At 48.1% G+C, this 24,990-nt stretch overlaps 8 protein-coding genes across 8 annotated transcripts, besides 3 other annotated features; all 8 read right to left on the reverse strand.

Annotated features, from left to right (window-relative positions):
* Nucleotides 1–488: 488 nt before the first annotated feature.
* Nucleotides 489–1,541, reverse strand: Tb10.389.1220 (hypothetical protein, conserved; the record flags this gene model as incomplete). The annotated part of the gene is made up of 1 exon (XM_818360.1): nt 489–1,541. The coding sequence occupies one exon, from the start codon at nt 1,539–1,541 to the stop codon at nt 489–491; it is 1,053 nt and encodes a 350-aa protein (XP_823453.1).
* A 726-nt stretch (nt 1,542–2,267) lies between these two features.
* Nucleotides 2,268–5,666, reverse strand: Tb10.389.1210 (kinesin, putative; the record flags this gene model as incomplete). Its single annotated transcript, XM_818361.1, has 1 exon — nt 2,268–5,666. One exon carries the CDS (start codon nt 5,664–5,666, stop codon nt 2,268–2,270), a length of 3,399 nt encoding a protein of 1,132 aa, XP_823454.1.
* Nucleotides 5,667–8,418: 2,752 nt separating this feature from the next.
* Nucleotides 8,419–8,458: a microsatellite.
* Nucleotides 8,459–9,214: 756 nt separating this feature from the next.
* Nucleotides 9,215–9,239: a sequence feature (AT_rich).
* Nucleotides 9,233–11,971, reverse strand: Tb10.389.1180 (P-type H+-ATPase, putative; the record flags this gene model as incomplete). The annotated part of the gene is made up of 1 exon (XM_818362.1): nt 9,233–11,971. The coding sequence occupies one exon, from the start codon at nt 11,969–11,971 to the stop codon at nt 9,233–9,235; it is 2,739 nt and encodes a 912-aa protein (XP_823455.1).
* Nucleotides 11,972–12,920: 949 nt separating this feature from the next.
* Nucleotides 12,921–15,683, reverse strand: Tb10.389.1170 (P-type H+-ATPase, putative; the record flags this gene model as incomplete). Its single annotated transcript, XM_818363.1, has 1 exon — nt 12,921–15,683. One exon carries the CDS (start codon nt 15,681–15,683, stop codon nt 12,921–12,923), a length of 2,763 nt encoding a protein of 920 aa, XP_823456.1.
* Nucleotides 15,684–15,971: 288 nt separating this feature from the next.
* Nucleotides 15,972–15,993: a microsatellite.
* A 116-nt stretch (nt 15,994–16,109) lies between these two features.
* Tb10.389.1160 (hypothetical protein, conserved) lies at nt 16,110–18,662 on the reverse strand (the record flags this gene model as incomplete). Its single annotated transcript, XM_818364.1, has 1 exon — nt 16,110–18,662. One exon carries the CDS (start codon nt 18,660–18,662, stop codon nt 16,110–16,112), a length of 2,553 nt encoding a protein of 850 aa, XP_823457.1.
* A 195-nt stretch (nt 18,663–18,857) lies between these two features.
* Nucleotides 18,858–19,358, reverse strand: Tb10.389.1150 (chaperone protein DnaJ; the record flags this gene model as incomplete). The annotated part of the gene is made up of 1 exon (XM_818365.1): nt 18,858–19,358. The coding sequence occupies one exon, from the start codon at nt 19,356–19,358 to the stop codon at nt 18,858–18,860; it is 501 nt and encodes a 166-aa protein (XP_823458.1).
* A 1,028-nt stretch (nt 19,359–20,386) lies between these two features.
* Nucleotides 20,387–21,298, reverse strand: Tb10.389.1140 (electron transfer protein, putative; the record flags this gene model as incomplete). The annotated part of the gene is made up of 1 exon (XM_818366.1): nt 20,387–21,298. One exon carries the CDS (start codon nt 21,296–21,298, stop codon nt 20,387–20,389), a length of 912 nt encoding a protein of 303 aa, XP_823459.1.
* A 1,982-nt stretch (nt 21,299–23,280) lies between these two features.
* Nucleotides 23,281–24,171, reverse strand: Tb10.389.1130 (hypothetical protein, conserved; the record flags this gene model as incomplete). Its single annotated transcript, XM_818367.1, has 1 exon — nt 23,281–24,171. The coding sequence occupies one exon, from the start codon at nt 24,169–24,171 to the stop codon at nt 23,281–23,283; it is 891 nt and encodes a 296-aa protein (XP_823460.1).
* Between the last annotated feature and the right edge of the window lie 819 nt (nt 24,172–24,990).

Below are 24,990 nucleotides of genomic sequence, written 5' to 3' on the forward strand. Positions count from 1 at the left end.
AAACAATTTTGATGTTCGCCACCCAGCCTCACTGGGGCCCAAGAGCTAACGACGGTAGCGGCTTAATCCGTCCATCATTTAACCGACCAAGCCAACATCAACTCAGGTGAACACTGGAACCCTTAGGCAGTTTGATGAGATGTATTTGTCATACGTGGTCTCTCATACCCGTTGTTAGAGTCAGATTTTCGTTTCCACATACATAAAGACGCAGTTAGTCGAGGAAAGCGGGAGCAATGATGGCCGTTCACACACTCCAAAATGTCAAGCCGGCATCACTCGAAACAGGACGTTGCAATACGGAAGCGAGGGCAAATAGTGCGGTTCACAACAGTGCCTACGATGCCTCATCCAGGTCGGCAAACAGGCGAAATAACAACAACAAGGTGGTTAGTGTTAAAGGAAAAAGAGTAAGGAATGCAAAAATATATTTATTAGTATAAATCTGGACCTACTCCCAAACCCTCAGCCACATTTTTGCCACATTCCTAAGCCTTTGGTAGAAGAGGGTACAATACGCTTGCTCCTAGCGCTCCAAACATCGCTATCCACTCCGTGGTGTTGAAGTGTCGGTAATGTCCAAAGTAAATAACTGAGAGGGTAAATGTGCCCAACTTGCGTAGCGTCAGTATCAGCACTAATGTGAACGCCGATGTTTTGTTGTTCAACACATACACACCCATCACACACATATATTGTGTAACAGCATTCAAAAGAAAGTATACGTAATTTTCCGATGAGACGGAAGCAAACTCAGTAAAAAGTCGACTAGGCTGCGACAAAAAAAGTGGAATGCCAACGGCATGGGAGAAAAACAGCGCCTCCGCCCACATCGGAGCCGGGGACGTTTCCGTTGCCTCTTCCACGGAACGTGGCATTTTCGGGTTGTCCGTCTTCTTCGACTCAGTCTCCAGCGCCTTTTCGCGACGCTCAGCTGTCTTGTACATGTGCTCCTGCATGAGGCTAAGAGCAGTTGACAGAACCGTTGTGAACAAAAGGATCAACATTCCACACAAACACCAGAAGTACTCACTCGTGTCCTGAGTTCCACTACTACCGTCTGTGGTCGACCGCGAAGACCGGCGGGACTTCTCCACCGTCAACAGTACAAGTCCTACCGTTATCATGGAAACACATGCCACCTGCAGAAATGTGTACCGTTTATTTAAAAAGAAGAACCCAACCAACATATTCAGAAGAAGGGGCAGTGATCGGAATGTCGAGTGGACGGGGACGGAGACATGCATATTGAAGGCAAGATTGGTGGCTACGCCCATAACCCACGCGGTCACACCGACTGCCAGCTTGTGTAACGTGGAAAGCCTCCCAGGTCGCATCTGCAACGGAAGCAAGTGCGCTTTCCCAGGCACCTTTCTAAACGTACACACGTAAGGAAGTGAAAGTAAGGCAACGGCCACATATTGAGCAAACGTCATGGCATACATAGTATCTCGGTTCTTCGCCACAATAAGTTCTAGCAAAAACATATTTGCCTGGCAACCACCAAGTACGAGACACACTGCGGGGGCCGCATCGAGCATCTTTCCTACTGATCAACTACTTGTTTACTACCCTCAAACAACAACACACGATTTTCTCAGAGTCCCTCAAAGAAAGCAAAGGAAATGAGTACAGCGGTAAAAAACAAAAAAAGAAAAGAGTAACACTTGCTGTCTAACACACAAAACGCAACACTTCAACAGTTTACCTGCTAGATCCCCCACAAGAGGGGGGAAAGTGATCGCCGCCAGAAACTGCCGTATGTCCCCGCCTTCGGAATTAAGGACGCAAGGGGAAAAAGTGCTCAGTACAGACAAAGCCGCATCAAAACCCCGGACCGGCTAATGTGTTGAGTTTCAAATGAATTGTTTTCCCAATGCTTTTTCGTTCATCTCAGAAAACAGAGGGACGGACAAGGCGAATCGCAAAACAAAGCGGAGGAGTAACCTTAGCAATAGACGAAACATTTGGAGGGGAGAAGGTTGTGACGCCCCCGGGAGCGGCGCTGCCACAGGGGTTCTTACATGGTCGTACGCATGCGTCTCCTAAACGGTCCAGTGGGCAGCTCAGTGCCTTCGCTTTGTCGTCACCGGCAACATAAGCAAAGGGTGCGAGAAGGTAAAGAAAAGAGGAATACGGGTTGCACCCCCCCCCCCCCACACACACACATATTAAATGTCCTTGAGCAAACCTAAAGGCAAAAGGAGGTAAACGATGTTCCCTGGTCTTTTTTGTAGATCCGCCAGGTGCGTGCAGCCCTTGACTGCTCAGAAGAAAAGAGCGGGCCTCTCCACCAAGGTCGAGTTTGTGCGTGCAAATTTGCTACGTGCCGGTGCATCACGCTGCTTATTCAGTGAAAAGGTCCGTCGCCGCACATAACCATTCTGGTTGTTGCTACTGCTTCGGGAATCCCAACGCATCCCTGCAGCAGCATCAACCGACACTGAAGACCTCGACCGCAACAATCCTTTGGGTGCGTCACGCTGCGGGCGCTGGGAATGTCCTCTCTTTAACGAAGTTTGAAGGGATGTAGCGCGTATCAATTGGGAAGTGGTGATGGGCTGTCCAACCTGACACCGCAGCAACTCAGGATTCCGTTTCATTGCCTTCCGCCTGACAAGGTCGCTATGGTGCTTGTGGGCTGTTACGGTTGCCGTTACGTGCTGTCGCCGCCGTTCCGCGAGTCCGAGTCGGCGTGACACCTCATCGGTCGTACGCTGCTTCACCGCCAGTTGGTGCTGAAGCACAGCTAATTTCATGTCCCGTTCCCGAGACTCGTGCTGGTGGCGGTTTTTCAGTACGTGTTTATTAGCCTCCTGAATGCGTATTTCCTCTTTTGCCTTATTCAGTTTAGCAGTCAGCTCCGCCACTTCACGCTGAGAATTGCAATATTCTTCGTTCAACTTTTCCCACTCAATCTGCACTTCACGCAGTTGCCTCTCAGATGTGCGTTGCTTCATATTGTGCTCCTCAATGTATGTGTAGAGGTGAGCAATTTGTCCTTCCATCTGTTCCCGTTCATCCATATAATCCTGGTCAAGTGCAACGAGGCTCTTGTATTCGTTCTCTCGGTGTAGCAATCGCTCTTGCAAGAGCCGGTTCTCACACTCCAAGTCCTCAATCCGATAGTCGCGCTCTCTACTGCAAAGGATTTCATCTTCTAGTTGCTTCTTCAGGGTTCGCACCTGGCTGCGCAACTGCACATTCTCGTGGCCCTGGTGTAGCGATGCGGATCCAGAGTTTTCCACTACGTCACCACCATACCCCACTGACATGAAGCGTGCCTTCTGTTGTGGAGTTAGCAGAATCCATATACTACGAAATGCCTCGTCTTTTTTCTGCATCTCCTGAAGTAAGGCGCAGTGCTCCTTGTTGCCTCGTTCAAGTTCCTCCTCTGTACTCGTCAAACGACTTTGCAGTACATCACAGAGATTTCTCTGATCCTCAAAGGCAGTTGTCAATCGTTCACATTCTTCAGCGCGCTCACCAGACGCCTTGAACCACGCAACTGTCTCTTCACGAATAACACGTTCAGTATATTCATGAAGAAGTTTAAGGTTGAGCTCTTCCAATTGGTCCGTTAATCCCGTGTTTTCGTTCGTCACCCTCTCTAACCGTTGCCGAAGTTCCTCGCAGCTTTTTTCCGTCTGCACAATATGTTTTCTTGCCTCCAGGAGCTCTGCCATAGTACGCTTCTGCTCACTGCGCATCGCTTCCACGGTCTTCGCCATTACCTGCTTTTGCTCGCTCATGCTATCAAACTGTTCTTGCATCCACCGAAAAGTGTCCGTTACCTTATGAAGCAACTCACTAGTTCCTACCTCCAATACGGCCTCTTCAAGAGTTTGTTGCGCTTCATCGCACTGCCGTACTCGTTGCTCCAGTTCCTGCCGAAGCTCCTCGGCTACGTCCCCACGCGACTCCAGTGAACAGAGATCCCGTTCGCGTTCACGCAAGACACTCTGGAAAATAGCACACTGGCGCTCTAGAGCCACCACATGGTCCCGAATCACTGGATCTTCGGCGCTGTTGGCGCCAGATGCATTGGCTAGTGAGTTTTCCGTGTTCGTTGCCGCATCACCATTTACCTTCTGGGGTTGTTCAGGTTCCTTTCCTTCATGATCCATACCATCGTTTGAATTGGGAGCATGCTTCTCCCTTCGTGTTAGGGATGAAAGTTGCTTTTCAATGTTCACCTCTTCTTGAAGTGTGGCGACACGGTGGCGCAAAGTTTCAATTTCCCGCGTAAGATTTCCATAAGCTTCCTCAAAACTACACCCATTCCTCATAAGCAAATCTCTTACTCTTTCTTTTGTCTTTGTTAGAACGCACCGTTTTGCCGTTGTAGCAAAGTCAAGCGAACTCTTTGTTTCCGCAGCACTGCGTTTGTCGAGTGACACAGTCGCGATAAGAAGAAGATAACAGTCAGCGAGAGTCGATGCAAGGTAAAGCGTGAGCATCGACTCTCGGACTGGAAGTACATCCGCCTCCTCGGCCGTAGCCCTAATTACGGAGTGCAGAACTGAAAGTGACTTGTTTATGGCAATAGCTTCCCCTAGTTCGTCACCCACCACTCCTGTTCGCTTTACACGCTCCGACCCTGCCAAATCACCCAAAGTTAAGCGACTCGTAAACACTGGAATACCGCCAACACACTTTGTTACATGTAGGGAAAGCAGTACATGCGACCGGGAACTGCGTGCGTTTAACGCGTGGTGACTGACAAAACGCTTTCTCTGCGCTTCAGCGATGCGTGCAATTGCAAGAGTTGCATTCTGCACGAGGTAACGGGGCTCGGGAACCGCGGTGCCCAAAGGTTTTTGGAGCAGCATACCGTGTTCTGATTTCCCTCTCCCCAGCAAGTTGTAGGCATTGTTGGTGTATATTTGTATATACCACAATTCTATAATGTCGTTCTCAGCGTCAAGGTTGTCAAACAAAGCATTGATAAAGGCGGGTGCCAAAACGTTAATTGTGTGCGTCTTCCCGCTCCCCGTTTGCCCGTAGCAGAGGACACAAGCATTGAAGCCAGCCCTCAGCTGCTCAACTATACCCGGAACTATCGACTCACATATTTCGCTATCACTCACTGACGGGCCAAAGACACGACCAAACTCATACGTACGTTGCACCTCTTTTGCCCCATCGGCAGTTGGTGTTATGACTGTAAGCATGTTCCCCTCTTCGGTTCCGGCGATGGGTGCGAAACAGGGTACCGGCCGAGTTGCGCCCCTTCCGGTCACCACAGGCCCGCCGTTAATATTGGAACTACTAGAAAGGCTCATGTTTGAGAGACTACCCCTCTCATCGCCCTGTCCGCCACCACCAATATTTGCTGCCTCTTCGGCACTTTTGGCACATTGGTTGGCACTGCCGAGACGGGCACTTTCTCGCCGACAACCTGTCCGTGGTGTTGTTGCTAACGTTCCAGTTTCAATAACGTACCTCAGGAGATTGCTATTGTCACTAGAAGGTTTTACACGGACTGCAACCCTCACAGCATCCTGGCTACTCTGCGACCCCCGCGGTGTCCGCTCAACCTTTCCACGGCAGCGGACAGGCGTACTCCCCTCCCGTTTCACTGTTGACTGAGTTGTCACCGGTGTCGTCGCACCGATTTGAGGTATACCCGCCAGTACCTGAGCTGAGGATGAAGAAGACATCATCTGCCTCACCTAGCAGGCAGGTGTACACTATTGTCACACTTCTTCCGTCTGATTCCCTCACCCCTTACGGTTCCAAGTAATGTCACGGGATTCCAAACCCTTATTTACTAAAAACAGGGTCAGATCTGTTGAGCGGTTCACCAAGTAGGTCCCAACCGCCTTTCGGAGCCCAGTGCGTCTTACCTACTTTATCCCTTGGGCGTTAAACCAATATAATTGACGTAGATCTTTGCCTGAAGCTAACTCTACAGAGTAATACAGCTCTCCAGCTACACCTAAAAAGAAGTGAGTTGCCCAACCAATTTAACTCTCTTCGTTTCTTCCATTTAATAAAGCAGAAATACATGTGAAAACAACATTTGGAAAGAGAGTTGCACAACCAAGTACATAAGCAGTCTCCACAGTAAAGCAAAATTAAAAGCGCATGCCCGTGAGCTTAGAGCATAGGAGGGCAATGGCCGTCGCCTCAACTTCACCACGTACGACATTCGACCCCATCTTCGGCATGTGATCCGTTCCCATCGTCACAGGAAGTGACTCACCGGTCAGTGCTGCTTCGTCAACGTCAATCACACCTTCGTTAATCGTGCAGTCAGCGGGAACGGCGGAACCAGACCCAAGCTTCACAAGGTCACCGGGAACCAGTAATGCGGCGTCTATCTGCTGCCAGGTACCGTCACGGTAAGCGGTCGCAATAGGTTTCAAAGAGTTCTTCAGTGCAGCGACCGCATCACCAGCTTTTATCGTCTCATACCACCCAATGAGAGCGTTAGCGAGTAATGTTAGAACACCGAACCACCATGTTCTGGCTATTTTTTTGTACTACTAATACTCCTTTCCACCCCTTTGTTCGTGTGTGTGGAGGGAGTATTAAAACCAGAGCACGAACACTGCGTGCACTGCAGAGAACATATGTGGAAATTCAAATATTAACTGTGACGAGATTGAACATTTGGTGCGGTTCCTTCTTGACATAACCGCGTATCAGAAGGAACACGTTAGGGAATTTCCTAACCGACCATAGTTTTTCGCCACATGCACACGTGGCTTATTCCTTTGCTACCTCCTTCATGCGGCAATTGCCGCCGCGCACCGTAACGGTAAACCCAGTGTATGACCTCTCAAGAAATACAATGGTATGCATTTTCGCAGGATGACAAAAGAAGAGGACCTATATCATCTTTGTCCCTTCGCAATTTGCTCCGCTCCCCTTGAAAAAAAAAAAATCACATGACCGTACCGCCAAGAAACTTTCACCGCGAGAAGAAAAAAGAGAAGAATAAAATGAGCTTCGAGGGTCAGAAGCAGTTTGAAGGTAACAGGTGAGCGTAGCGAAAGGAACAACGGCCTAAATAGAGTGATATTCTCCCACAATAACCTTTTCCTCTTCGCTTATTTGGCGTTCCCTTACTGATAGCACTTTTACCGGTAAACAAACTACCACGCATGCGACCGACCACAGGTTTTGAAAAAAAAAAGCTTTAGATTTTATTTAACAATCTCATTTTCCCCTCTGACTACGTCCGCACGGAAAAAAAATCAGAAAATAATTTAAGAGAAAGGTACAAAAAAATAAAGGAAAAACGTGCCAACACATTGCCCTCGTTTCTACTGGTTTTGTTTTATTTGATACCTTCGATACTGCGCCCCAAAACGACGGAAACCGCGAGTCAGTTCAGTAAAAGATTTGTGCACGATCCAAGGTTTGTAAGATTTCTTTTTCATCCTTTACCGTTTCTTTGGGAAGGATGGATGGAAATGCGACCGTCATCTCCCTTTTTTCTGTCTCCACGCGCTCCCGCTCAAATTTCCCTTTACTCCTCCTCTTTTTTCTTCGAAAGGGTGGGGCATTCGCATACGCGTACGTGCAGAAATACACTTACGGATATTTGCAATAATGTGCAAAGGGAGATGATCGGCACGTTAAAGGAGAAAACGAAAAATATTGCATCACAACCGAATTACTCCCGCGGCGCCACTCGCCCCTTTTTTTTCTCCCAAGTACCCAATACCACAAACCACCCACTTTGAAAAGTTCCCCCCCTTTTTTTCCTTAGCCTCTGCTTTTTCCTAACCTCACTCCCCTGGCAATAATGTAGTTCCTCTTCTCCATTTCTCTTTCTCTCCCCATAAATGCCCGGGTTACACTGAGCACCAAAATATTTCACACAATGGTGCGGTGCTACTACGATGAAGCGAAGGAAAAAAAAAAGATGGATAACCTCACAAATTTCACTCGTGTTTTCTTCTCAATTTCTCATTGATTGCATTCGTAAGCTTTCCCCCTTTTACATATATCTTAAAATCTTTTTACAATAAACACTACTCGCTTCCCTCCTCTTTCCGCTATCATCAATGTAAGTACAACAAAATTACGCAAGCACCCAAGCTGTAAACGCGTGCTTCGTTCATAAGAAAATGACGCTCTATCTTTTTTTTCCTTTACCTTTCATTACATTATCAATCTTTCGCAGTGTGTCAGTCCTATCGTTTGCCCTCCCACACACACACTTACACACACACCATCATTACCAACTACTAAAAGTTCAAAACAAATAAACAATAACAACGATAATAAAGTCACCTCGTCATCTCTCCACTTTACGAGAGGGAATCATGACCGGTCCATCGAAATAATGCCGAGGCACATCGGAGGTTGCGAAATGGCCAGTTTTTTTCTCATTACACTTCGTCCCGTGTTTAGGAATTTTTTTAAACTGAAGGCTCTAATTACAGAGTCGACCGCGCGAGAACCACCACCACCACCACTACCACCACCACCACCACCACCAAAAAAACAAACAAACAAACAAAGCGTTTACGATAAAAAAAAAAAAGAATTAAGGAAAAGATCTTTTATTTCTCAGCATACACTCATGCTACTGCTGAAGCGTGCGACTGGGGTGACAAAATTAGAGGTTTACGCTGCCGCTAATGGACAGGAGAACATCAGGCAACTGTTGAAATGCATATGGATGAGAACAATACCACACGCATGCAGCTCGCTACGTCCACGGTTGCGAGGGGAAATTGAATTATAACGACGGAACAATACCAAAAAAATCCGCTTTCCCACAAGTTAATGCACTGAAACATCGCAAAAAAAAGATGCATGAAAAGAATATCCTCTCCAACAACAATACCCCACCTCTAGAGTTACCGATCACAGCCATGTCGCACACATAAAATACTCACAATAAAGACCGTTATATGTCTTTTCATTAAAGAAAAGAAAAAAAATTAATAAAGCCAACATATAAGGGAAATAATGAGGATGAGGCAACAACGGAAGCGCACTGTTCAACCCCACAACAGCTTCGTGATTCCCCACCTTCACCCACCCACCTTCACGCTCATTCAAAGAAAAAAAACATACACAAAAACTTACTAAGCATCCCTGATTAAAATGAAGGCCAACAGATACCACATTTCTAACCCCAATTCGCGAAAAGGAAAATAACACACGCACGCGCCTCCATATTAGCACAAACCAAACGAGAAAAGCGCAGCTTTATAAAAAAAAATCAATGTGATTGTTCCGAAAGGAGAAAAAAAATATAATATTTTTAAATAGGTTCCTTAGACGACTTAGCATTATAAACAATTTCTTTCCCACCGCTTGCACGAGACACACAGCCAAATATGTCGAAGGCCTCCATTAGCATGTGAGTCAAAACCTTCACGACATCTTGGACGATCCACCACAAAATGCAATATATCCAAACCCAAAGTGGATACAATCTATCCGCAACAGTTTCACCTCGTGCAAGACCCTCGACAGGAACACCATCAGAACTTGATTTCTTCCAAACCGAGGCGGCGATCGTCGAGATTACCAGTGAGATCACCGCACCGACCAGCAGTATAGTGCCCGGAGCCATCGAGAAAAAGAACCTTCCACCAGTACGTGAGGAGAATAGAGTCAAGAAGTCAGAAATCGATATCTTGAGGTACAGGAGAGTAACTATTTTGCCCTCCTTCAAGGAAGGAATGTTGAGTTTGCCAAACCAAGAGTTGGGGTACCTTTTCTCATCATAAGCATCAAGAGCCATCCACAGCAGTAGTAGAGACGAGGCACAGGCAACAACAGACATAATTATAGCGCTTGTGAACACAACAGGAATGTTCCAACGCTGCGGAAGCTTCGAGGGCACCACACGGTCATATCCAATGGTCATCAGGCACCCGTCGTTCAGGAGCGTGATCAGCATGAACATCATCACTGGGAGGTAGAAAACCTGGAATTCGGGGTTCTCAATTCCATAGTCGTGAGGTGTCAACGAGAAGCAGGCGATAAAAAAGAAGCACACCAACTGCATTGTGGCGGAAATACGGTATGTTAGAAAAGACAACATACGTTGGAACACCTGGCGCGATACAAACATCGCATCAACAACAACACTCAAACCAGGGTCTGTCAGCACCATGTCTGCCGCGGCACGAGCGGCGTCTGTCGCGCCCTGTACAGCAATACCGACGTCCGCACGTTTCAGGGCAGGCGCGTCGTTCACACCATCACCAGTCATCGCGCACGTGTACCCGCGCTGCCGAAGCGCCTCAACGATCAAAAACTTGTGCTCGGGGAAGACCTGTGCGAACCCGCCGACACTCAGCATCATGTCACCGTACTTCTCGCCAAGGTCGCTGGGCATATCGTTGACATCCACCTTGGGAAGCTTCTCGGCGGTTAGGATGTTCGGATCAAGGTCCAGCATGCGGCACATTTCCTTCGCAATGAGCACATGGTCACCAGTGATCATCTTTACATCCACGCCATACTGCCTACTACGGCGAATTGTCTCCTTCGTGTCCGGGCGCGGGGGATCGAGGAACGTCAGGATTCCACAGAGATGCCAACGACCCGCGGAGTCTGTTTTCGCCACAGAGAGGCATCGGATACCGCGCGACGCCAATTTGTCAATGATATCGACCACAGAGTCATTGATCTCATCTTGATTGTGCACCATCTCTATAATAACGTGTGGTGCGCCTTTCGTCACACTGAACTTCTCACCACTTCGCTTATCAACCAATGTAGCGGCCGTTCGTTTCGTCGTTGGATCAAATGGCACGAACTCAAGCTGCTCGTAGTTGTCGCACTCGTCCAGATCTGCAGCACCAAGTACCATCGTGTCCAGTGCATCACGGGGAGGCTCACGCCACTTTGCTGCAAGCGCGGAAAGTACAAGCAGTGAACGCAGATCGTGACCCTTCTCAAATGTGAAGCACTGTTCCTGAATCTCCATCTTGTTCAACGTCAGAGTACCGGTTTTGTCAGAGCAAAGCATGTTCACACCAGACATTGTCTCAATGGCTGTCAGTCTCGTCACAATGATTTTGTGCTTCGACAGCTTCTTTGAACCCACAGCGAGAGTGGTCGTCACAACAATCTCCAAAGCAATAGGAATGGATACCACAAGCACTACAACAGCGAACTGCAAGGCATCACGGAACTTTTGCTTGAAATTTACCATCAGATAGATGAAGCAAATCAAGCAAAGTACGAACGAGAAACTCGACAAGATGACCATCACGCGCATGAGAATTATACGGATACTGCCAATGTCAGCCTCCACAGACTGAAGTAGCGTTGCCGTCTTGCCAAAAAAGGTGCTCTGACCTGTGTATTGCACCGTCGCATCAACTTCACCACGTACGACATTCGACCCCATCTTCGGCATGTGTTCCGTTCCCATCGTCACAGGAAGTGACTCACCGGTCAGTGCTGCTTCGTCAACGTCAATCACACCTTCGTTAATCGTGCAGTCAGCGGGAACGGCGGAACCAGACCCAAGCTTCACAAGGTCACCGGGAACCAGTAATGCGGCGTCTATCTGCTGCCAGGTACCGTCACGGTAAGCGGTCGCAATAGGTTTCAAAGAGTTCTTCAGTGCAGCGACCGCATCACCAGCTTTTATCGTCTCATACCACCCAATGAGAGCGTTAGCGAGCTGAATGCCGAGCAGGACGGCACCATCAGCAAAGTGCTGTAACGCAAACTGGATTATTATGACAATCCACAAAACAATCGGCATAGGGCCCCATAGATTCCGCAAAAATATCAGCCAACTGGGTGTTTTCTTTTCCGGCAGCTCGTTACGACCGTATTTAAGCAACAACTCCTCTGCTTCCGCGGATGTCAATCCCTTCGAGGGCGGCACCAGTGGTACACTGCCATCATCACCCTCACGGTGCTCACTGATAGCCTTTGATAGCACAGATTGGCGGCGTTGCGGTTTCTGTGGCTTGTGCACTTCACCGGCGTCGTTGGTTCCCGGAACACCCTTTGGTCCAGTATCCCCCATTTGTATATTCCTTTGGCCTTTACTACCTTAGATGTTACAAGTCTTCGGGAAGGGAAGAAACGAGTGCACAAGTCAGTGTTTCAGCAGTTGCACGACACCGGTTAATTCGCGACACGGAACGTCGAAAGAAAGGACGCAAAATCCCCCAGGATACGTTGTTGGGCCAAGTGACCTCAATGGTTATCAAAGGTATTAATGAACTATAGGTCCGGAAGTTGTTGGTAAACTCGACCCTCCCGCATTGAAAGTGTACATACAAGTAGCCACATGCACATTAGAGCTGCAATGAGCAACATCACAAAAACGCCTTTACACTCTCCATCCAATTCCCTTTCTTTTCAGTATTTTTCTTACTTTTGCTTGCAATTATTCTCTTATTAATGTTGGATACATTATTCGGTGTTGGTGGCACCAATACCCTGCCCCCCCTTACTGCACTTTCCCATACTTTCCCCCCACCCATCATGCAAAGTTATACATCACTTATGCGATGTTGTTTACATTACCCCGTACACATCCACTTCTTGTGTCCCTCCATCCCCCCACAGGCCATTCGTCGCGGGTTCTCCACCAAATGTCCCTGCTGCGTTGCGGGTCCCTCTGCACACACGCTGAGTTGTCGCACAGCATCCAATCACCCAACTCAAACAACCGGAGAAGAGGGAAGGTAAAGAGTTAAACGCTCTGCAGTACGCAACGCATCAAAAGCACATCTGAAATGAGAAACACATGGACGTGTAATTGACTGAATCCATGACACGGCCTATAAACTCGGTAAAGCATCCACTTTGCGTGCCACACAAGTGCAGCACGCGAAGTTCTTCCTTTCCCACTCCAGTCCGTTGCTACCGAGATCGCAGAGGAACATTCCACTCACAACGAGCAGGAAACAAACTAGGGCACGTCAGACGGAGGAACATCATTGTCACGTCATGTTACTTTAGATTCATTATAGCGTAGGTTCTTTAGGTGCACCACCCTCACCATCTTTACACACGCTGCCACACTCAACATCGGCCCCTCTCCCAGAACGCGACACACAGCCAAATATGTCGAAGGCCTCCATTAGCATGTGAGCAAGAACCTTCACGACATCTTGGACGATCCACCACAAAATGCAATATATCCAAACCCAAAGCGGCAACAGCTTCGCTGCGGTATCTCCTCCAACCGCAAGACCCTCCGTCGGCACACCATCAGAACTTGATTTCTTCCAAACCGAGGCGGCGATCGTCGAGATTACCAGTGAGATCACCGCACCGACCAGCAGTATAGTGCCCGGAGCCATCGAGAAAAAGAACCTTCCACCAGTACGTGAGGAGAATAGAGTCAAGAAGTCAGAAATCGATATCTTGAGGTACAGGAGAGTAACTATTTTGCCCTCCTTCAAGGAAGGAATGTTGAGTTTGCCAAACCAAGAGTTGGGGTACCTTTTCTCATCATAAGCATCAAGAGCCATCCACAGCAGTAGTAGAGACGAGGCACAGGCAACAACAGACATAATTATAGCGCTTGTGAACACAACAGGAATGTTCCAACGCTGCGGAAGCTTCGAGGGCACCACACGGTCATATCCAATGGTCATCAGGCACCCGTCGTTCAGGAGCGTGATCAGCATGAACATCATCACTGGGAGGTAGAAAACCTGGAATTTGGGGTCCTCAATTCCATAGTCGTGAGGTGTCAACGAGAAGCAGGCGATAAAAAAGAAGCACACCAACTGCAGCGTGGCGGAAATACGGTATGTTAGAAAAGACAACATACGTTGGAACACCTGGCGCGATACAAACATCGCATCAACAACAACACTCAAACCAGGGTCTGTCAGCACCATGTCTGCCGCGGCACGAGCGGCGTCTGTCGCGCCGTGTACAGCAATACCGACGTCCGCACGTTTCAGGGCAGGCGCGTCGTTCACACCATCACCAGTCATCGCGCACGTGTACCCGCGCTGCCGAAGCGCCTCAACGATCAAAAACTTGTGCTCGGGGAAGACCTGTGCGAACCCGCCGACACTCAGCATCATGTCACCGTACTTCTCGCCAAGGTCGCTGGGCATATTATTGACATCCACCTTGGGAAGCTTCTCAACGGTTAGGATGTTCGGATCAAGGTCCAGCATGCGGCACATTTCCTTCGCAATGAGCACATGGTCACCAGTGATCATCTTTACATCCACGCCATACTGCCTACTACGGCGAATTGTCTCCTTCGTGTCCGGGCGCGGGGGATCGAGGAACGTCAGGATTCCACAGAGATGCCAACGACCCGCGGAGTCTGTTTTCGCCACAGAGAGGCATCGGATACCGCGCGACGCCAATTTGTCAATGATATCGACCACAGAGTCATTGATCTCATCTTGATTGTACACCATTTGTAGTATCACGTGTGGTGCGCCTTTCGTCACACTGAACTTCTCACCACTTCGCTTATCAACCAATGTAGCGGCCGTTCGTTTCGTCGTTGGATCAAATGGCACGAACTCAAGCTGCTCGTAGTTGTCGCACTCGTCCAGATCTGCAGCACCAAGTACCATCGTGTCCAGTGCATCACGGGGAGGCTCACGCCACTTTGCTGCAAGCGCGGAAAGTACAAGCAGTGAACGCAGATCGTGACCCTTCTCAAATGTGAAGCACTGTTCCTGAATCTCCATCTTGTTCAACGTCAGAGTACCGGTTTTGTCAGAGCAAAGCATGTTCACACCAGACATTGTCTCAATGGCTGTCAGTCTCGTCACAATGATTTTGTGCTTCGACAGCTTCTTTGAACCCACAGCGAGAGTGGTCGTCACAACAATCTCCAAAGCAATAGGAATGGATACCACAAGCACTACAACAGCGAACTGCAAGGCATCACGGAACTTTTGCTTGAAATTTACCATCAGATAGATGAAGCAAGCCAAGCAAAGTACGAACGAGAAACTCGACAAGATGACCATCACGCGCATGAGAATTATACGGATACTGCCAATGTCAGCCTCCACAGACTGAAGTAGCGTTGCCGTCTTGCCAAAAAAGGTGCTCTGACCTGTGTATTGCACCGTCGCCTCAACTTCACCACGTACGACATTCGACCCCATCTTCGGCATGTGTTCCGTTCCCATCGTCACAGGAAGTGACTCACCGGTCAGTGCTGCTTCGTCAACGTCAATCACACCTTCGTTAATCGTGCAGTCAGCGGGAACGGCGGAACCAGACCCAAGCTTCACAAGGTCACCGGGAACCAGTAATGCGGCGTCTATCTGCTGCCAGGTACCGTCACGGTAAGCGGTCGCAATAGGTTTCAAAGAGTTCTTCAGTGCAGCGACCGCATCACCAGCTTTTATCGTCTCATACCACCCAATGAGAGCGTTAGCGAGCTGAATGCCGAGCAGGACGGCACCATCAGCAAAGTGCTGTAACGCAAACTGGATTATTATGACAATCCACAAAACAATCGGCATAGGGCCCCATAGATTCCGCAAAAATATCAGCCAACTGGGTGTTTTCTTTTCCGGCAGCTCGTTACGACCGTATTTAAGCAACAACTCCTCTGCTTCCGCGGATGTCAATCCCTTCGAGGGCGGAAGCAGCGGTACACTGCCATCATCACCCTCACGGTGCTCACTGATAGCCTTTGATAGCACAGATTGGCGGCGTTGCGGTTTCTGTGGCTTGTGCACTTCACCGGCGTCGTTGGTTCCCGGAACACCCTTTGGTCCAGTATCCCCCATTTGTATATTCCTTTGACCTTTACTACCTTAGATGTTACAAGTCTTCGGGAAGGGAAGAAACGAGTGCACAAGTCAGTGTTTCAGCAGTTGCACGACACCGGTGGATTTGCATCATCTGATCTGAATCTCTTTGTTTCTATACCACCCAATGAGAGCGTTAGGGAGCTGAATGCCGAGCAGGACGGCACCATCAGCAAAGTGCTGTAACGCAAACTGGATTATTATGACAATCCACATAACAATCGGCATAGGGCGCCATAGATTCCGCAAAAATATCAGCCAACTGGGTGTTGTTGTTGTTGTTGTTGTTTTTTTTTTTGCGGAAGCTTGTTGAGTTGTTATTTGAGTATCGTCGCAGTTCTCTTTTGTTTTATTACCATTTTTGTTATTTTGACGGGGTTTTTTTTGCTGCTTTTACTGTGATTTTTATGTTTTTTTTCTAAAGAATGATTTCTTGGCAACCCATATGTCATTTTGCGTTACTTTGATATCCAGGTGTTTTGTGTGCTTGAGGAGGAACGGCAGTATATGTTCATCTGTTGCCTGATTTGCAGCAGATACATAGCTTGTGTACTTGCTATCTTCACTCTTACTTTTCCACATCTGCAAACTGTGTCCTATAAGGTGCCTTATTCCACCGGTGTGTTTACTGATATCTTGTGTTTTCGAAGTGGAGTGAATCTCGCAGCTGTTGATAATATGGCGCAACTTAACGTGATCAAAAGTTGCATGATGTTTCAAGAAAACTATTGCGATGTGTAGTACGTCGTCCAACCCCTCTTCGGCACAGTACTTGCGTACCCTTTCACCAGATTCATCGACCCAACAAATCCTACCATGGCTTCTCAACCAAGAAGAGAGACCACCCCCTTCCTTCGCAACCGCCTCAACTACCTCGCGGTGCTCCGGTGGCAGCTTTTGAAGAAGTTTCCCGATAGGCATCCAGAACGGCTTGAGGCAAGGCACAATAAAAGCGATCTCTGTCGAGCTGTTCTCATCCAATTCCCCTGTGCAATCTGGCGCCAACCAAAAGGGGCGCAAGCGCCACATCTTCGCTACATCACCATGTTGAGATTGCGATCCGGTTGTTAAAAAGTAGTGCCTGCTATAGTTTTCCTCAACAAAAACTCGGAGCGATTCAACCGTAACCCCTGCGCTGACCGCCCACTCTGCCTCGGTGAAATATCTGTCGTGTGGAAGTGCTTCAAGCATATTAAAAACCCCGGCCAACGACAGATCTACTTTCACAGAAGTGCTAGAGGAGTCGCATCCAGCACGCTCTTTTTGTGTGCACGGGGGTGCACGTCTTGCCGTGCGCAGTGGTGGTTGAAGGACCGGGAAGGCTCGCGTAGCATCTGTTCCTTGCAACTTGCGACAGGCTGCTTCCGCTACGGAAGTTGCACCGGCACCGTTTTGGTACAGTTTGTTTGCCATTCCCAGGCGCTCGTGCTGTAAACCTGGTTTCAACCGAACGACATCTTTAGTGGCGTCTCGGTCAAAGTAATACGAGTATATCTTTATCACCTTATGAATCGTATTGTGTGGACCGAGAGCCCTAGCAAGAGGGTCTGTGAGCTTTATTTGTTGCACCGGAATGAAGAACGTAGGTATACACTCAACGAAAAGCTCCAGTAATTGACTTGGCAAATGCCTTCCACGCAACAGTGCCATCTCTGTGTGAACCCTTAATAAGTCGTCAGGGGACAGTCGCTTGGTTGGAAGTCGAGAGTACCCGACTTCCTGCTGTATCGGTGGTGGAGTCCCCCGCTTTCTGTCCCTTCCCACGGGCTTGGGAGGAGCAGGGGGAGCCATCCGCGTGTCCTGCAACACCTTGTCTGCCACCGACACCACCACAGAGGATCCGGTGCCGAAAAAGTTACTGTCAATTTTTGAAGAATCGTTTGCATAGTCCAGGTTGCTGTCGTCTACAGCTTCTGCTGCGCTATCATTACCGTCGAGGTCAAGCTCCACATCCCATGTATCTTCGGCATAGTCTGGAAACGCTGCCACCAGCGGCAAGTCGTGTCGACTTGCCACACAGTTTCCAGCACCGTGATGCGTGGGTAAACCACGTTGAGCTAGGATTCCTCTTACCGATACCAGAGTATTGTCCGCACTAAGATCCACATATTCCTCAGCAACCGTATCCTTCAGAAGCCGCAGCAGTCCTCCACCCGTACTTCGAACAAAGTTTTGGAGTTCTGGGGGTAAGGTCGGTAGCAAGCTAGCCGTTGCAACGGGCTTGTCCACGGGAAGCATCCCTTTCAAACCAAGGAAAAAGTTTCGTTTTTGTTCCTCTGTGACCTCACAATGGAAATTACGTAACTTCACGCCACCGGGCACCGGTTCAGGAGCGCGACCGTCATTGGCTGATTGTTCCTCAGTACACTTGGACAAATGAGCTTCTGCGGGCTTGGGCACTATGGAACCAACCGGCTTAGTCCTCTTAACGTACCAGCGGAGGCTTCCATCCGCCTCCTCAGACTGATAGCATCGGAACCGATGAGGGAAGAGTTGAACAAACGAGAGAACGGATCCACAAACCTCATTTATGGTCTCTACGTCCAATGCCTGCGCAATTGTACTTATACGCAACCCTGTTCCGTCTGATGGAAGCAAGTCGAGAATACTATTCACTAACTGAGGAGCACGCAGAGGAGCAGCATAGCCTCCACTTTCACCAGCATTGAGGTCATGTAAATTATGGATGCCGGTCACATTGGTTACAGAATCGGGTATGGCTGAGTTTAGCAACAAATCTTCGTATTCTTCCAGTGTAGGTTCGTCGCCGTCGTAGCGAAAATCCCTACATGCTTGTTCTTCTCCTAAAGTAACATGCCTAACAGCTGTAAATGCTCGATTACAAGACGACGCGGTGGCGAATAACCGATTAGGTCGGTTGGCCGTCCGAACGTTCCTAATACTTTCGATACGTAAACTCTTGGCTCGAGGCAGCATCCTAGTCGAATATCGGCGCATCTGACGCCCCGATGCAATCCTTCCCCAAGCGATTCTTGTGTAACCCCCAACGATCGGAAAAGGTTAAAAAAAGGATTCCGTTGTAGCAATTGGAGCTCGCAGTAAAAGACCAACAGCCCGACGACTGGATTCCTACTTTCCCCCTCCTCAACCAACAACATTTCAATTCCATGGAAACACAATATCGGCGATTGATCACTGCTGGGTTTGTCGCCTTACAGAAACTATTAAAGAACAAGAATCGCATCCGCAGAGCTTATCCATATTACCCTCCTCACCCTTAACCAAAAAAATCTCAAACGCCCCACCACAGCGGCACTCCATCTCGTAAACTTGTATTGTCACATCACCACATACCCTGTCTTCACTGCACAGTGCTTTCCTCTCCTCTACAAGACGAAAGTCACTGATGTCGTGGACGTCGCTTACGACCCCGATGGAGCGTGCATACATCCGTTGCTGACCTTCATCGTACTCTGCACGCCGCACCGGATCCAGAAGTATATCTGATGCCTCTTTGATCACATAAAATGGGTGAGAAGAGTAAAGCATCATTTGTGCTTCACCCCCCGAGGTGTTGGAGCCCTGTTTGTCCGGGTGTGTCGTTAGAGCCAAACGCCTAAAAGCTGCTCGAATATCTGCCACTGAAGCCGATTGCGGTATTCCCAAAATTTTATAGGGGGAATCTATGTCCATTTGGATTTCCCAGCGCGAGATTCATAAGAGGGCGACAGAAAAGGTGTATGGCGCAGGGACGTTCGTTCACTATATGCGTTTATATAAGGGGAAGGGAAGAGCAGCTTACCCTTTTACACACATGAAGTGGGAAGAAACATGAGAAGCTTTACCTTCAGTAGCAACCGGACCAGGAGCTCAAGGGCAGTTCAAACAGCACTGGGGTGCCACCTTAATCACATCCAGGCTTTTAAAATATCACATTACTTCATTACAGAGCAAAGGGGGAAAAGCAGTCGAACAACATACGGCTGGAGTTGTCGTTAATATTTGGTACTAATACCGCGCGCATCCGGGTTCAACCTGGCATAGCGGTGATCATATCCTAAGGGAGCACCGATTCGATTCAGCCCACGAACGATTGCGCTAACATACGCTCTCTGTGGTGACACGTTCCTGCCATTTTCACACCGTTCAAACGAACTAGGTGGCAAGCAAAAAGCCGCTAAATGCAACGACAGACCTTTGGACCAACTTCTAGTTTGTGAGGGTTGCCACCAAATGGTTAGACAATTTTTAAAAAATAAATGATACAGCACGGTAGTCTAATTATTTACACATCGGAGATAACAAAACAAAAACCCAAGTGGATGATATTTTTCTTGACTATATAATTAGTAATACACTTCGTTGTTTCCCCTTTATGAAAACTTAAATAGAAAGTGGCAGGGAGGAGAGAAGTAAGTACTATATAAACAATTAGCCGATGGGTAAGGTCACAGTTTTTTTTAAAGTTTCTCGTACACCAAACGACCTGGTGATCATAAGTAAAATCATTGTTACTAACTGTACGGTATCGTAGCCACTGCTAACGCCACCTAAAGGAAATGGCCTACGGTGGTGCGTTCCTATCCTCGCCCGGAGCACATCCCTATTGCTAAATTTGTTTACAAAGCACCGAAACACATTATATAGCACGGTAGCCAAAGAAAGTAAGTCGATATTTTGTGAGCGTCTGTGGCACAGATCGCTCAAAAACGCCTCACGAACTATTTTCCTAGCGTTACTGTTCCTCTATCTCCACACTCGCTCTCGTACGATACGTCTAGTTGTTCAGCAATTAAATTATTCTCGTCAGCATCGCCCAAATAAATCTTTCCCACGGGACACAATTGAGAGACAGGCATGTTGTTATCAGTTTTTACCTCTAACTCATCCAGAAAAGTACTGATCTCACTAAGACCACCCCGTCCTATCATCCCCAAATTAAAATCTTGAGCGTGCTCATTCAAAAACCGTACGCAGCGGGTGCAGTGAATACAACGATTGAGTACTACACGTGTCTGCGGATCAAAATAAAAGTCTTGAACCGCACGCTTATCTTCCTTATATCGTGGAATATCAGTTCCATAATTCATGCTTACGTTCTGAAGGTCGCAATTTGTTGCTTGTTCACAAATCGGGCAGTCATTTGGGTGATTGATAAGAATAAGTTCGACGTTGCCTTCGCGGGCATCACGAACCAGCCTGCTATCAGTTATTATCGACATACCGGGAAGTGCTACCGTGGCACAAGAAACAACGAGATTTTGCGTCCCATCGACTTGAACGAGACACATCCGGCAGTTACCTGCTACAGATAAAATTGGGTGATAACAAAATTTAGGGACGCGAATGCCTTCCCGCTCAAGCACCTCAAGTAAGTTTTCTTCCTGTGGTATAATCTCAACGGGACGCTTGTTAACAAACATGATAGCACGAGGTTTATGCTCCCCATACTGACCGGCGGCAACTCCCTCCGATAAAGCCTCCACGCCGCCCCTGTGAGTATGCTCACTCCCATACAAGTTGTTCGCCGCATCTCTATTATAGGGTGTCCCATCCGATTTAAAGAACCGTTTACTGTCGCCAACGGGAGTAATGGCACCAAAACAGAGCAAGCAGTTAGAAAAACGCCTCATGGCACTTTCGACAGAGAGTCCTGCAACAAAGGGAGGTTTCTATCCCAATTACAAAAAATAAAATAAAGGGGGAGATACCGAAGATAACACCAACCGGGAAAGAATACCAACGGTGCCAATGAGCAAATAATTATCAGAAGCACACGGATAGATATAGGAGAGGGAATTACGACACGTCAGGCGCCTCCGGTTAGTGTGTAAAGCAAGTGTATCACCAACGCGCGGTTTTTTTTACTTGTGCACAACACAGAAACGCATGCATATGTGAGGTAATATTTACCTAAGAGCCTGCAGGTGTATTCTAATTCGTGCACACGCAAATGAACAGTGCGTGCTACTTACTGGCACCAGTACATGTGCGGCGCAAGCGTTGGTACTCGTAAACCGCAAGAGATATGACATGCACTTCCCATCCAAGTTTTGTTAACGAATGTCCATCCGAAACACTGCGGTCGCAGTTGAAGCACCTCCTTCCCGATCTGAGTATGCAAAGTTACCTCATCCCCACACAAAATCACACAAAGGAGAATTCCACGGGTGCCCCTCAGCCTACATTACATTGGCAAGCGGTAAGGTAGGCCACCACACAGCAACGTATATGAATTTAAATTACCTTAACCCGAAGCAAATTCGTTTTAGCACTAGCGACAACAACTGGACGTGTCTCCACCCCCTTTAATTTGGAAGTTGGGAAATCGCACCCACCCACACCGACATACAGAGATGCACCTCCGGATATAGTTCCGCTCAAGAAAGAGAAAAACTAGTCTTTCATACCTGATGTAAAGTGTTTGTTGATGTCGAAGGGTAACCCTTTTACGAAAAAAAAAAGAACATGTCGTGGCAGAGGCGTCTGTGTTGTTACAGAAAATAATTAGCGACTGCCCTTGTGCTGATTTCCCCCATTCCTGCAAAACAAAAAACTTTATTTCTTCGCTAGAGTGCAAACGCATCAGAACATCTTCCTAGAAACAAGGGCACCCCCCAATTACGCGTCAGCCGTCAGCACCAAAAAAAAAGTCATTAATTTGACTAAAAACACTAACAGAAGTAGGGGCCATTTAGTTAGAACAGATGGCCTCGTACGCTTGTCATTTCCGGCGACTGGCATAGTCCACCAACACCGACATTCAGTTCCCTTCATATCACAATTAACGCTCGCATCCCCTCCCCAAACCGTTTATATGAACCCTACTGGAATGTGATAAGAGCCCCAGTATAATTCAAATTATAAATAGAGGTACGTTATCCTTTGATGTTTGTACCACGTCTCACTCTACAAACGTCGGTAAAAGGTAAAAATATATACATTAACTCCGTACAAAACGATATTGTTCATTCACATTTAAAAACAAAAAGAACGGTTCAAACGAAAAAATGGATATCTGCAGGTATTGGTAGGTCCTGCCAAAGATATCTTGTCGACTCTGAATAAACTATCGGTCAGACACCAACGCAGATAACGATGTCAAGACGAGAGAAAAAGTAGCGCCACCACCGGCACCAGTCACCGACACAATATCCAAATGCCCCCATATATGCACAGCCTCGACAGACAAAGGTGGCACCCGGAAGGCGGCGCCCGACGGAAGCAAATACTTCCTAGAGTGGCACATGCATCTTTCCACAAAGTCTTAGAAGAATATTTTTCGTGTTCATTATACGTCGGCAGACCATCCTACATGGATACAACGCGAATACTAGGTGGTAAAATCTGAAAAAAAAAATGAGCTGCAAAAACAAAACTGAAAACGACGAGGCAACAAAGAGAAAAGATGAAAATTAACCGATACTGATGATGATGCAACTTTTTTTTTTCGTGACGAAAACAAGGTCATAACTGGGGTGTACGTTCTCACTGACCTGCGAACCTTTCCTTGCAGAACGAAGGGCACTAGACACAATGCGCAGTAAGTATTATCTGATGGCCGTAAACAAAGTAGAAAGGGAGAACAAAACCAGGTACGTATAATACACAATATTCAGCCCTTTGTATAATCAACTGTGACAAAGCTTCTCAATACAGTTAACGAACAAACTGTAGCTATTAACCAGCCAATTGTGCCCATATTATCACGACGCTTCTGCAAACGATACATTCTTTCGTGCTCTCCCGCGCTTATGTCACCATCGCAGCGCCTGACGACGACGAGCGAACACATCCCAACATTCTCAAAACCATTGTCTATGAGGATTTCGTTAAAAATAGGCATATGGGAAGCACCCCATGGAATAGCAAAAGATTTGTATCCTTGAGTCTTAAGATGGTTTATCATGTTTATGCAATGCTTTTCCCTGCCCAAGCTCCCCACGATTGGTAAGTTAAACCGCAGGGAGAACCACCACGGTATTCGCTCATAGTCATACTTATCGGCAGCATGAACAACAGTGAAGTTGGGCGAGTTGCTGACTCCCCAAGAAAACGGCTGCCAAAAAAGTTCCGTTTCCCGCGGCTCCCAACCTTCCGAATCCTCATGTTCTTTGGGTCTGACAACAGCAGAAAGTTCACGAGGTGGCACAATTGTTGAATATGGTGCTCCAGACATGGGCGTTCGGCCTTCCATTAGCACTGACTGATGCTGACAACAAAGCAAATCCACTTGGTGAAAGAATTGAGGATGCGCAAAGTGACGTAACGGTATCAGTGTGACAGTGATACCAGTTTCATCATTTCTATATGTGTATGCCGTAGCGAAAACGCCATCATCATTCGCATATATGAAGTCTCGAAACCCTTTCGATCTAAATGGGAATGAATAACCCCACCGTGGACGATACGAAACGCTGCGAACGCAAACACCATCAGAAGCTGCACAGCGGGCTGAAATCCGAGAAAAATATATGCAACTCACGCCCGTCAACGCCTGCCCCATCACCAGAGAGGAAACACTAAAAAAGAAAAGCAGCGAGCGGAGAAAGCGCAGAATGTGCAGGGAGCAAACGGCAAACCCGGACCAATCTGCTGAGATATGGAGCTGTCACGGTACCAACACAAACCTCCCTTCCGGTTGCTAACGGGTAGTGGCATCCCTTCCCGTCGCCAGGGGCTCGTGCAATTAACTGCGCAAACCTGCACGTGGGAGCGCCACGGTCCAGCAAGGTAATCAAGCTACCTAACACACACACGACCCCGGTACGATCCCAAAGTCGAAAACCGGGCACAAAACCGTTCTGCCCATAGAGGTGGACATTTCCTCAGAGCACTACCTAGGACTGAAGACAACCTCCCACTGGAATAAAACACCCGGCATCACAACATCACGTGGACATCGGCACCGGTGACAACGGGCCGGAACCTCCCAGTTCTCATTATGAGACCTAAAGGGCGAAATCGTACCCAATCAGCTTGTCACGAGGAGTTTCATTCGAGAGGGAATACAGCGTGTTCTACAACGGCGCCCCAAGCGGAGCGAAAGTGTCGGCACCAAGTCCTCTAATGCTCCGCGGCTCCACGGTCCGGCAATCCAAGCAAGAAAAGGTCAAGTGCCAGCCCCTTCTCGCGACGTCGAGCTGACTCCGACCAGGGCGCCTACGCGCGGTGCGCCGGGCCCCTTAGAATGAATAAACTCTGAGCGGGGGCCCTCCGCACGGGCAGGCACACGTCAACTCCTGTACGTTAAGCCCTCCCCCCCCTCCTCCAGTCAGCAGCCGAGTAAAAGCCTGGCGTGGCCCCCTGTGTGCCGTAACGGGGC

This window comes from Trypanosoma brucei, chromosome 10 (assembly GCF_000002445.2).
Source record: "Trypanosoma brucei brucei TREU927 chromosome 10, whole genome shotgun sequence".
Taxonomy (NCBI): domain Eukaryota; phylum Euglenozoa; class Kinetoplastea; order Trypanosomatida; family Trypanosomatidae; genus Trypanosoma; species Trypanosoma brucei.